The sequence below is a fragment of the Pelodiscus sinensis genome, chromosome 1, assembly GCF_052426305.1.
Source record: "Pelodiscus sinensis isolate ZL-2025 chromosome 1, ASM5242630v1, whole genome shotgun sequence".
Classification (NCBI taxonomy): domain Eukaryota; kingdom Metazoa; phylum Chordata; order Testudines; family Trionychidae; genus Pelodiscus; species Pelodiscus sinensis.
The window spans coordinates 121,450,800-121,464,713 of NC_143052.1; the positions used below are offsets into that span (position 1 = coordinate 121,450,800).

Here is a 13,914-nt window from a genome sequence, read left to right on the forward strand (position 1 = left end):
AACCAGAGATAGGTATGTACTTCTGAACTATTACATCCAATCAACATGGTCCTGTGGATAGTGCCCTGTGTTCTATTCCTAGACTCTACTGTACTTTGTTTCTCCTTCCACCTAAGTGCTACCAGAATACAATCATAAATTAACCTGCCACCTTCGCTGTTACTAATTGGGCTAAATCCTGAGAATTACTGAGCTACTGAGCACAAAATGTGTTTTGAGAGACTCTTATCCAGAGTTGCACTGTAAAGAATCCCAAATATATCCTGCTATGGTTTCACAGTTCTAATACAGAATATGTCCAGGGAGTTAGAGATAAGTGATTTATTCACCAATATATAATATAATCAATGAGTAAACCAATGTAGGTCTGATAGACATTTAAAGGAGTTACAGATTGACAGGTACTAAAATAAGGGGCTAAAAAAAAAAAAAAAAGCATGATTGTCATCTTTTAGAAAGACAACTGTGCACCTCCTTTTCATTGCATTGTATTCTGGTGATCACAACTTCCTAATGAATATCAATTCATTAATTCTCACTAAACTGGCACATAATCTCACATAATTTGGCACAATTGACAACATAATGGCCTCTCTAAGATGAGACTGATTTCCAAGGAATTAAATTATAAAGAACATGTAAACTCCATGGTAGATACTGGGACACCTCATTTTCTGCATTAAACATATGTCCAGATAGAATTGTTTAGACCAGTAAATGGTTTCAGAGCAAAATAAAAACAAACAGCAAGGTGCTATGCAATATGGCATGAACGTTCAATGACCAAGCCATAGTCAGGGAGAAAAACTACTGGAAAAGGAATTGGCAAGCTATGCCTTGTCTTAAAATTGTTCCCAGCCAGTGGCTTCCATGCTGTTCCCTTTGGATCAGAATCAATAGCACTACAAGCAGCATCAACTCTCATACAATTAGGAACCTTTGTTGGTAGTCTCATTGGTGAACTAGGGATAATATGGAAAGTGTCATATAGATGCAGATGAGGTGCATAGGTTAGCGTGAGGAAGCTCAGAGAAAGCAGAGCTCCATGTCATACCTAGGCTGTGGATAAAAAATGGACCTCAGTTTCCAGGGTTGACTGCTACCTTTTACCTAAACTAATGGTTTTTAGGGCCAGATTACGATGCCCATCCTCTTTAAGGATGTTAAGATGCAGTTAATTGGCTAATCAAGTAGTTGATAAAAATTCTATCGACGACTCTAGTAGTTGATGAGGGAAAGCAGCCCGGCTCAGTCCAGGTCCGGGACTTAGCCCTGCTGTGGCTCTGCATTTTAAATATAGTAAGAGCTGGGCTGCCTGAAGAAGTGAGTAGTCAACGAGATTAAATGATAAGCCTAGGCTTATCAGTTAGTCAACTAGTGGACTCATTTACATCCCTAGTCCTCTTTCTGCACAAGTAGCCTGCTGGGCAACAATGGAACCAGTCATGGCAAACGGTACTATTCTGCAAGAGGAAAGGGATCACTATTTGGCCCTCGGTTTATTTTACACTTTATCAGGTAGTAAATACAAAACTGTTGAGGATACTTTAAAAAAATAGACTGAAAACATTTTCTGCAAAAATATTATTGACTGAACACAAGACTCTATCCAAAATAACAAATATAGCTAAATATATACCTAGTATTATGCATTTCTATTCCTATTCATACCAGTCACAAAAGGACTGATTCTGTTCCCATTGACATTAATGGCCAAACTTCCGTTGACTTTAATAAGATTGGATTCCTAGGGTTCAAAAGTGCTCTAGAACTTAGAGCTGCAGAAAGGTATTCAAGAGTGCTCAGCTCTCAGAAAGGCATTTTTAAAAGACAACATGTTTTCAATCAGATTTGAGCAGCGAGGAATTCCCATTAAGAAATTCTGGGAGCTCTTGGGTGCTGAACAACATTGGAAATCTTACTTTTAGGTGTATAAATGGGAGTTGTTGGATGATGGATTCTTTTTTAAAATCTGGTGCTTAATGATCAGCTGGAAGACAAATGCCTGGGGGCAATCACTCCAAAAACTGCTCATTAACTTGTCCAGTGAAAGAGCAACACATCCATCAATCTTTCTTACAAAAAAAAAGGGGGGGGGGAGGTAAATGAGAGGTTCTGCAGCCAATGTATGACAAACTGAACACACAAAATAAACAGAACAACAAGTTCTAGGAAACATGTTTACCTCACAAAACCTGGATACATTTGTGTTATTAAATACTGTACAGCCAGATGTATTGAGGTCTCGCAAATATATTCAGTATTGCCATGGTGCTTATGTCCTCAGGATATCTTGCAATGTGATAAGAACCTGGCAGCATAGGCTACTTAGAAAATTCATGCTTAGGCACCTCATCTCTCATCCAAACTTACAGAAACGTAGAGGAAACAATGGGTAAATGGAATAGTAAACTTCAAATATCATCCCTGTTTGCGGTGTCAAATATTTCTAAATATCACCCTGAAATTACTTATTTGTTGTAGTTTTGATTAACCTGTTGTGACATTGCATCCCATATTCTTCATGGAGATATGGTTATGGTTGGATTATGGCATAACTAAGATGTATTTTGTGCAAGACGGGGCATGTAAAGTATCACTGGAAAGGTGATGATTTATTAAATATGATTATATTTGTATACATACATAATTTTTGTATCAGAAGTTAGGAATATTGTCTGCGCACCTATTATAATTATGTTTACACCTGGCGAATGCCTGCTAGATGGAATGCAATCAGTCTAGATTGGTGGTTGGAACAGGCTATTAAGGAAAACAACAGGTTTTAGAAGATGCTCATCTACAAATGAGGACACTCTAAAGAATGGCTGCTATGGCCCTACATGGCCATGTGATGGAGTCACCTAGTACTGGACTCCATCTTGGAATACCAGTGTGGGAACTAAAGTAGAGACAAAGGATTACTGCCATATACAAAAGCTATTTAAGGTTGGAGAGTGACATCAAAGTTCTTCTCTGCCTCCCCACCAAAAGACACACATGGAAACACCTAGAAACAAAGACTAATTCCTGCAACAGAAGAAGCCTGGTGGCAATGAACCCTGAGACCTAGAAAAAGAAGGTTATTGAGGCAATTGAGCTGTGATGAATCAGAAGAGATTGTGAGGTCTAGATTAAGGATGTTAAAATGTGGTTAATTGACTAGTCGACTGGTCGATAGGCATATCCACATTCTTCCTTTGAAATGTGCAAGAGCTCCCAAAGGAGGAATGCGGAACTCTGCGTACAGCTGACTCCGGGCTGCACGCGGTGTCAGCTTTGAAATGCACAAAGAGTCCCTGACTGACCCCGGGCTCCATGCTACACTGCATGCCATTAGAAGCCCGGGGTCAGCTGAGGACTTCCCAGCTGACCCTGGGCTCCGCACAGCACTTCTCTGGAACCCGCCCTGAGTTCTGGGGAAGTGCTGCATGGAATCCGGAATCATCTGGGGAGTCAGAGACGGCATTTTAAAGGGGCAGCCACTGCCCCTTTGAAATGCAGCCTCTGCGTGTTTCAAAGGGGCAGCTTATCCTGGGCTCTCCATTGCTTTTCCCCAGCTAACCCCAGGCTCCATGGCAGCTGCCGCTTTGAAATGCACAGAGGTAGCGTTTCAAAGGGACATCCGCTGCACAGCTGATCTGCGGATCAGCTGTGCAACGGCTGCCCCTTTGAAATGCCGCCTTGGGGTTTCAAAGCTGCAGTGCTGCACAGCTGTGCAGCGCTGCCACTTTGCAGTATCCCTTCCCCACTCTGCTGCTTCTATTTCTTAGCAGCAGGGGGGGGAAATCAATTAGTTGATTAGTCAATAAACAAATTCTTTTCAGATAGTCGATTAATCTTTAACATCCCTAGTCTGGATATCTAATATCACTTGAGTATTAGAACCTCTATCCCCAAAGAATTGTCTGTTCCCACAACTCTAACCAAGATCAGAGCAATGGAAGCTCCTTCCTCAATTTTTCCTGATCCCATGAACTACTGGGAACCTATACCTTCCACAAATGTCTGTGGCTCTTGACAGCTGACTGTGCTTCATAGAAAGACCAAACCAGCATCAAGAATGGGCCCTTTGCCATTATGTTCCTATACAATTAGGTGAATTACAGCTGGAAGAGGAGTCAACTCCAAATGCCCTTGCTTTTGTGCATTCCTGCAAGATCCTTAACACCGATTCAGTGTAAGCTTTTTAAGTTTTATTTATATAGAACCAGCCCAGGGCATGTAACACTGGCAAGAATTATGGGGTCCTCTGGCTGAGAGCCACATGTGCTGTAATGACTAGTTACCATGAGATAAATTAAAAGCCCCATAATAGCTTTAACTCTATATGTCTTTGCCTTTGTTGATCTTGCTACCTTTCTTCCTGCAGTTTAATTTGTGTGCATGAAAAGCTATAGCCATTTATGAGATATACAGCACCAACACTTCAGTACTTAAAGGGACACATTTTATTTTAAACTGTTTCAGCTATAGATTGTTTGCCAGGATAGAAAGTCCCATAGCTCCATTTGTGAAAGAGGTATTAATTATTTTACAGGTTTTTCTATAAAATTTGCTCATAAAGAGTGAAGTACATTCCATACATAAACAAACACCACACTTTATTTCTTCATTAAACCATGTGTTATCCCTCCATAAACTAGATGACCTCAGGATAGCCTATTAAAATAATTCATAACCCGACAGGGTAGAGAGTGGGGCCAGCTCTATATCCTATGGGGACCATTGAGAAAAAACACGAGACCACATCCAGCTCCCAACTCCCCAATAAAACCGGATCTCCTAAATGTATTTACAACACAAACATCACACACATCTCCAGTTTGCCAACAATCTACTCCAGCAATGATGAAACACCATAACTCTTCCCTTTCTGTAAGGCTCTGCCATTTGTGATGGCATCTCCTTCACTATTACATAGACCAGAAAACCAGACAATATTGGCACAGTTCAACTTTTTAACTGGGAGGCGAAGAAGGCAGGTAGGGATTTTAACGTCTGCAGCAGCATGCTGGCCCTGAAGCCATAAAGAGAGTCATGGGAATCGTGGTTGGCATTCTAATTGGTGAGATGAGCACATGAATGCTATATTGGGTCATTGGAAGAGCAGGGCACTCTAGTGTCACACAGGAAAACACATCTAGTGGTAGAAAGAATAAGAAAGGGAAATATTCCACTCCAGAAAATCAAGCATACCACTTATGTTGGCTTCTTTTTGTCCAAATATTAGCCCTCAAAAAGCAGCAATTACTGCATTATAGAAATTGGTGATCAGCCTGCCCAAATTCCAAGAGTTAATCTGCAAATAGTCTGCTGAATATTTTTTAAATTGTTGGTATAAATTATCTCTCCAGTCTGACAGGTAGGAACTGCCTTGTTAGGGCTGCTAATCAAAACCTGCTTCAAGATGATGTTTAGACGTGTTAACAATAAAAAGGAGCAGCTAACGGATGGATGCAAGACTTAGAAACAATCTCATCAGTTCAATAGGACCTGGATGAAATCCTTCCACTTTTTCCTCAGTGGCAAATGCTCCCAGGATGCAGGAGAATAGGTAGAAGGCAGGATTGATAGAGTCCATATGTAGAGTCTATCTCCCCTCTATTCTAATCCTTGTTTGATTTCTGAGTAGTCATCACCATAGTTAGTCAGAGGAACTCTCTACATTACTTCACATTGATTAATTTTGGGGGGGAGGGAGGAGAAATGCAGGGTCTATGTGCCTTCCAATGGAGGAAATCAGTGAGGGGAGTCCCAGTGGGCCCACCGCTATGCAGATCCACCAGCCATTACCTTACACACAGAAAGGGTGTGAAACAGTTAAATATCCGTTAATTGAATAGTCGAGTAATCTCATGAATTCTTATCGGTTACTCAACTATTCTATAGTCCCCAGGGGTGTGGCCGACAGCCGGTGTGCTCCAGCCTCACTCCCGAGGAGCCCCTGCCACTCTGCACTGCTGCCTCTGTATCAGCTCTCCTCGCAGACTGGCTGACTGTCACACCATGCAGCTGCCTCTGATACAGAGACAGCAGTGCAGGGTGGCAGCCACCCCTTCTGGAGGGGGGTGATCTGAGCTCCCATACCAGGGAGCTCTCCTGCTGCCCCTCGTCTTGGATTTAAAACCGAGCAAACAAGCAGAGAAGTAAATAAGAGCTGTGGTCCCACCTCTTTTCAAAACCTACTAGCACAGGACCCGCAAATCAGAGTTTCCAACCAGGTGCAGACATTATCAAAACATTGCTCCGAGTGAAGACTCCACTTAACTGCAAACAAGGTAAAATGTACAATAAGGCAGTGATTGCAATTATAATCCTGGGTAATCTCCCATAGAATTCTGGTGGTACAGGAGTTTTGACTGCATTAGGGCTGAAGGATTGGGCCTTCAGACAGTGCTAAAACTGAAATGAACTTATTTATGCTGTTAAGTCATCAGTTTCATGCATCAAGTCTGGGGTTTGATGCGACAGTTGAAAACTCCAAGCTTCTATTAAGAACCATACATTACAGCTGCAGCCTAGACATTTTTTATTAGTGACTGGGTGGACTGAATAAATCTCTGAAGATTTCACAATGTAATGATTAGCCCCCGAAAATAAAACCCAACAATTACAAAAGGGACCTTGGCTTGTCTAATTGTTAATATTTAGCCTGGGTTCTTTTAAGAGAGACCTATGTAAGCCTCAAGTTTTGCAGGCCAGTTAGGCAAAGCCCTGAGTGAGGAGCTGCACAAAGCCATACATCCCTACGGGTAACATGGGGCACCAAGCATACCTCAAAAGTAATATCCTACCTCCTGCATGTCTGATAGGTGCACAGTCTGCAGTGTGGAGGGGGAGTCATGGCTGTAACACTGCCCATTTGGGAGGGATGTGAGCTGTCACAGATAGAGAGAGAGCACATTACCTGCATTCCGCTGAGCTTAGAGTCTGAGATGGTCTCTTGTCCCTTGTTATTGGCACCAGAACCTCTTCCATTCTTAGTAAGGGCTAGGAACAATCCACCCTCTACACATTTACATACCATTTTATATCTGATCAAACAAGCGCTTACTGAAAAATCAATGTGGTGCTTTCTAAAGTCAAGCTGCAAACAAGTCTCCTATAGCTATGAAATGTAGATTGGGCTGCTTGCTAGTGTAATACTGACTTTTTTCAAAATAAAGTTAAGAAATGGGTGTTGTAAATTCAAAGTGAGAATTAAAAGACAGGACAGATACTGCTAAAAACAGATGAATCCAGCCACTTCAGTTATATAACAGAGAGAGTGTGAAGATGTATAAAGGGGGAATGGAACTCCTAAAATTAATTACTACAGGTTATAAATCATAACATAACCCCATTGATGGTTTAGCCTCATGATAGCATTCCTCTACCAGAAAGCTAGGCTCAATTCCTGGGGCCTGATTCTTTGATTCCCTCCATCTTGCAAAGTCACCAGCACAAAGTAGGTGTAAAAACACTAAATCAGATGAGCACATTTTCATGTAAGGGCAAACGGCTGCACAAGGTGCAAGGGAATGGGGAACAGGGTACCTGGTTTCTTTTTCCCTGGGATGATAAGGAGTGAGTGTGTCATGGAGACAACAGCACACTCAGCCCATACTGGCCTCTTCCAGTAGCCCTTCCATAAGCAGGACTCCCAATAGCATCAAATGCATGCTACAAGACTGGGTATAGGAAGGAGTAAGAGTTCAACAGCAATCTGTACTGATGGACTTATGAAATGTTGCCAGTTTCTCCATAGTTGCAAGAACACGGGTTGTTCTATTTACAGACTTTTAAAGGTGTGGAAAGAGGATTGGGATGGAAAAAGTGGGGGTGTTTGTGTGTCTGACAGAATTATATGAAGTAAAAAACCCCAAGAAAGTGCAGCTACTCCACGACTTGAGACCATTACATCCTGTCTTTGCAATGCACACTTAAGGATTCCTTTATACGGAGGATGTCCTCAATCACGTCAGGAATATATGAGTCTATCATGTCACAACAAGACTGTCTTAGCCTGAATTTTAGGATATGAATTCAACAATTTAGTCCAACTGAGGACTTAGCACTTGGATCTCATTCATTCATGCATCAGAAAACTAGCAAGAAACCAACTCACAGAGAAGTTATAAATCGTTAAAATTTCGGCCATACCAGCTGTCTTTTGAATGTCAAGAGCCACAATACCTGATACTGTTTGCTACTTTCCCCTTTGTTATTTTCATTTTTGCTCAAGTTAATGATGATTTTATTTTTAAAAGCACCTTCCTTTTAGCTACACTAAGATCTTCAGAGTTGCAGTTATTGGAACATGACCCTTGAGAATACTCAATGCCAGTGATAAATCATTCTCAGAAAGCAGCCCCGCAATAGATGCACCCTGAGGTCCTAATTTTGTGCATGCCAAAAGTATGTACATCCACAAGAGCAAGAGAGAACTGCAATCTGGTGTGCTGCCTGGGAGCATGCCAAATTGCATAAAAGGTACAGGCCTTTTCCCATTCAGTACCACTCTGCACATCGCTAGCAAGACTAATGCACAGCCGGTATTCTTTTTGGACGCGTAAGTTAGAAAAGGAGCAGAGACACACTGGTGACAGAGCATGGTCAACCAGAGATGACGCACAACTTCATCATCTAGAAATGGCTCTGTGGGATGGCCAGGAAGTATCAAGTTCTTCCAACTGGAGACTGACTGTCTTTACACAGTAAGATTTTACTGCAAATATCCAGGCCATGCCAAGACACCCAAATGACCCTAGCAGTCATCTGACCCAAAGATGCAGACTAGAGATGTAATGGAATAGTGGATTAACTGATAAGCAAAAGCTTATAGGTTAATGCCCTAGACAACATTCATTCCCCCCCACCCCTCCACTTCTTGCCAGTAACATTTTTAGCAGGTTGGCCAGCAGCCCAGCTCAGTCCCGGCTTGCACTGGGTCCTGGACCTACCCCCGCTGCAGCTCTGCATTTAAACTGTAGTAAGAGCCAGATGGGCAGGCAGCCTGGCTCAGTTCCGGCTTGTGCCGGGTCCGGGCGCTCAGACCCCTTCCTCACCAGACAGGCGCTTCCCAGGAACTATAGAATAGTCGACTAACCGATAAGAATTCATGAGGTTAATCTACTATTCAATTAACCAATATTTAACATCCTTAATGCAGAGCAGTCTGACACCAGGCCTTTTCAAGGCTATGCTAGTCTCTCACCCAAAGGTGGAACACACAGCAACACCCACAGCCACATGTCTCCAGTCTATTTGTAGTGCTCATCAGACTTACACTAGTGGAAACAACTACAGCCAAGAAGGAAACTAAAATGGGTCAGCACAGACACAGGCTGAGGTTAGACACAGGGAGCAGAACACTTTGTCCAGCACCTCTTGATGAAGAAAGTGGAGGTAAAAATAGAGAAAATGGCACATGACATTATACCAAACAGTGTTGCATCCTGTGATCCAATCTAGGTGGCCAGCCTGTTATGCATAGATTTAATTCAGTGAAATCGGTGTTTGTTCCCCCACCCTTCTCCCCCACCATGCACACACCTATGTTTGACTTCCACAGCCTTTCACCATTTTCTATACTGAAGTGTAAAGGTATCAGCAGTACCTATTATTCCCACTGATCTTATTTGTATCTCTCAGGGCGCTAACTCCTGACTTTCTGATCTTTGTTATATTTCCACTACATGCATCTGACGAAGTGGGTCTTTGCCCACGAAAGCTTATGCTCCTACACTTCAGTTAGTCTATAAGGTGCCACAGGACTCCTCGTCGCTTTTGCAGATTCAGACTAACACGGCTACCCCTCTGATACTTGTTATATTGGGGTAGCTCTGAATTTACACCAGCATCATGGAGCAGAATCTGACACTGTACTCAATAGGTAACTTTCTTTCCTCCAGAATAGCCTGAAACAAATATAATCAGGAGAAAACCAAACTCGTGAAACAGAGCTATAACCTGATATTGGTGAGTAAAGACAACGAGTGGAGAGAGACCTCAGGTTTCCAGACATGAACAGAGGTCAGACTGAACCAAATCCCAGGTCTGAGTGCCGAGCTCTTGCAAACTCTGTGAAAGTTTGGCTCTAGAAACAAATTTTATTCCACAGAGGGATATCTAGAAATGAGCTTGCAATGCAACACGGCAATAAAAACAGCCAATTCAAATTGCAGCCACCAGTCACCGATAATCATCCCTCTCTAGCTTTCTCTACCTGGAATATAGCATTCAGTACAGAGCACTGAATTCTGTGAAAGACTTTGACAAATAGGAGGCAGTTCAGAGAAAGATTAAAAGAACTAAATATGCATTGCTTGGCTCACAGATGACAAAGGGGGAAACATGATAACAGTCTATAAATATTTGAAGAGTATAAACATCAAGGAGGAAGAGGAATTGTTTAAGGTGCGATACAGGCAGAGCACATAATCCAATAAAATTAAGAACAGAAAAACTGAACTTTCTGACAGACTGGGAAATACTCTTCCTAAACGAGGTGTGGAAGTCCCAGTGTTTAGGGCATTTAAATGTAGACTAATATAAGAAAGTATACACCAGGAGCAATCCTGTATCAGCAGGAAGATGGATAGGATCATAAGTAGGTATTTTCTATCTGCTCCTTCTATGACTAACAGCTGCCAGAACAGCACCTCACTTAAATGGACAAGCATCTTGCTCAATGACTGGTAGATGCCTTTGCTATACATGAGCAACTGCTTGTACCAAATCCCAAAGCCACAGCAACTCTCTCCACTTGTTTGGAGCTGGCAGTTCCATATCAGATTCTACTCCCCAATATCCCATGTGGCACCCTATGACAGTGTATCAGTCAAAAAGTTCTATTTAACTAATTATTTTTATGCATTCTGAAATCATCTGTTGTCCACATAGTTGGATGGATGTTCCTACAGATGGATCAAAGACAAGTATCATAAAGTGCTTCCTTGCTAAACAGTAAGTCACACATTTTCATAAAAACTTTCACTACTTTTTCTCACCTCCATCCTGAAATTTGCTTAATTTTTCCAAGTATGATGATAAAGGGCCCTGGACAATATCTAGGATAGCCAGCAGTGTCCTGGTCAGTCTGAGCAGCTCACTAAAACTATAAAAGCCAAAGTATATGAGATTTCGAGCCAGATGCACTACCTGTGGAGAAAGAAAAACAATATGAAGTTAGTCTCTTCAACAACAACATCAGTGGTGTTGAACTGTACAAAACCATAATATTTTGTCCTGTCCTTTTGTCTTTCACACAGACTATGGGCCTGACTCAAGGCCCAGTGAATTCAGTGAGATTCTCTACTTTGCAGGGCTCTGGACCAGGCCCTTAATTGTCAAATGCTTTGCAGAGCTAGATAACCCAATTACTTGGTTAAATGAACGTGGAAGAGAAATCTGCATGAGATCGAGGTTGCGCTGGGGAGATATAGTTCCATCTGAGAAAAGAAATGAGAAGGAAAGTCTATGAGGCAGATAGATGCCAGAAGGCTGTTCCAGATGGCAGAAGCTGCAGTAGAGACATATCTTGAAACAGCAGTCAGACTGTGGTAAGGTAAATACAGAGTGAAGGCAGGGCTGCAAGGCCAGCGGTAGTTTAAACAAGGGCTGCAATAAATGTCCTTTCACTTGATTCTAGAAGACTCAGTCCTATGTAACCTTTCTTCTGTCTGGTGTTCTGAACCATAATAGAGGACAAACTTATGTGGTGAAACACATTTTCTTTATTATTATCATATCTTACATAAAATACAGCATCTTTCATCCCAACAATCTCAAACCTCTTAACACACACAGAAATCACTTCATTTTCCACTGAAATGCAGCCACCTCTGGTGTGGTGAGCAAATGCAGATGCCTAACAGCGCATAGCACCAATACAGTATGTCAAGAACAAAAGTGGGAAGCAAAAAAGAGAGTGAAATTAAGGAAGCGGGTATTAAGTTTTAAATATCATTCTGTAATAGAATGCAACCTCAGTACTATGAACACCAAAGTTACGAATCAACCACACACCTCATTTGGAACAGGAAGCATGCAATCAGTCAGCATCAGAGACCAAAAAAAGCAAGTATTGGAACAGCACAGTTTGGTGTTAAACATAAATTACTAAAAAGAAAGAGAAAGTTTAAAAAGAGATTTGACAAGTAAGGGTACGTCTACACTGCATGGCTATTTCGGGATATCGGAGGTATGCCGAAATAGCTACCCCACGTCTACACAAGCCACCTGTTATTTCGAAATACTTTTCGAAATAATGGGCATGCTATTTCACCATCCCGGTAAGCCTCGTTGCACAAGGGTTAAGGGATGTCTCGAAATAGCATGCTATTTCGAAATTTGGTGCTGTGTAGATGTGCCAAATTCCAAAATAAGCTATTTTGAAATAGATTCAAAATTTTAGACGCAATTTGTGTAGCACAAATTGCTTATCTTATTTCAAGTTTAAGGTGCTGTGTAGACGCACCCTAAGGTAAATGGTTCTGTGCTTGTTTCATTCAAATTAAGATTGTTTTTCTTCTGCATAAGAAAGTTTCAAAGCTGTACTAAGTCAATGTTTAGTTGTAAATTTTTGAAAGAACCATCATAATATTTTGTTCAGAGCTACAAACATGACAGTTACAAATACTCTACATTCCCGAGGTGTTTGTAACGATGAGGTTCTACTGTATAACTAATTAAATAGATTCTTAAATGAGAATTTTTTTTCCAAAAGAAAACCTGGTTAATAGGGCTAACAGTTATGTCTACTGCTTCACTGTTTGATTCATGGAGTACAATAAATTGACCAAGATAACAGAAAAGTACCTCAAATGTAAGTTTGTTTTTCTCTTTGTCCCCAAAAGGAAATGGCTGATTTACAACTTCTCTCAAGTAGTCTTCTACAAATTCCATAGTCAAAGCAAATTTCCTCTTCATGTCATTTCTCGAGGAGTCTGTGAAAGAATCATACCTACCAGGCAAAACAGAGAGAAGCAAAAGTAACCTCTTTCACTTATATGTTGAGATGTAATATAAAAAATAATGACATCTCAGTCACTCGTGATACCTTATTTTAAGATCTTTTGTACAGAAAAGGGCTAGATTGCAGTTAGTCCTGCATGTGTGCACCCCGTGGCATCTTGCCCAAAAGGCTATCTTCTGTCCACTTGTACTAGAAGTTGGGGTTGGGGAGAGCTCAACAACAGAGGTGATAGGAGAAAAGATGGTAAGAAGTTAAGTCCATGATCAACTCCTTCCCCACCTTCCTTTTATTTGTGTGCACAAAAGCTCCAAAAGAAATGAGCTGATCAGGAGGGGGAACACTCGCTGCAAACTAGGAAAGAAGGCAGCGGTGTTTGTGGCACATGTCCCTCAGAACTACTGTGTCTGCCATAGGCTATGTCTACACTACGGAGTTTTTTTTAACTCCGCCACGTCCAGGGAACTCATCTGCGCAGCCGAAATTTTTTTCGGAAGAGCAGACGCACTCTTTCAAATGCCCTGTACTCCTCATTTTATGAGGACTAAGGGCTCTTCCCAAAAAGGAGGTTTTTCCGACATTTGGCCCCGTGTAGACAGGCCAAATATCGGAAAAGCCTCTTCCGAAAAAAAACCAGAAAAAGGTACGCAAATTGTGAAGCGCATTTTGCGTACCTTTTTCCGAAAAAAAACCCCAGCAGTGTAGACATAGCCTCAGACACAAAGCCCCAATGCATCAAAGCAATCAAGCAGACAAGCTATCCCCATTGAAGTGAATGGGACTCCTCCCATACTTAAAATGAAGCATGTGCTTAAGTGCTCTCCTGGAACAAGGCCAATCCCCTAAATTGCTTCAACTGACTGTAGATTGCAGCTGTAATGGCACAATAAAGCTCTAAGTGTAAAACTAAGTTTCAGCCTTGTGAGGGTGTGATGCTTAACAGAACATAATGGCTT

At 41.6% G+C, this 13,914-nt stretch overlaps 1 protein-coding gene across 1 annotated transcript in view; it reads right to left on the reverse strand.

The window, feature by feature from the left end:
• Nucleotides 1–13,914, reverse strand: part of ITPR2 (inositol 1,4,5-trisphosphate receptor type 2) — a 324,515-nt gene that overhangs the window by 197,445 nt on the left and 113,156 nt on the right. Inside the window, exons 20-21 of the mRNA XM_075898795.2 lie at nt 12,805–12,949; nt 10,995–11,145 (exon numbers count right to left, since the gene is read on the reverse strand). Of these exons, the coding sequence (XP_075754910.2) occupies nt 10,995–11,145; nt 12,805–12,949 (296 nt within the window). The remainder of the gene's footprint in view (nt 1–10,994; nt 11,146–12,804; nt 12,950–13,914) is intronic.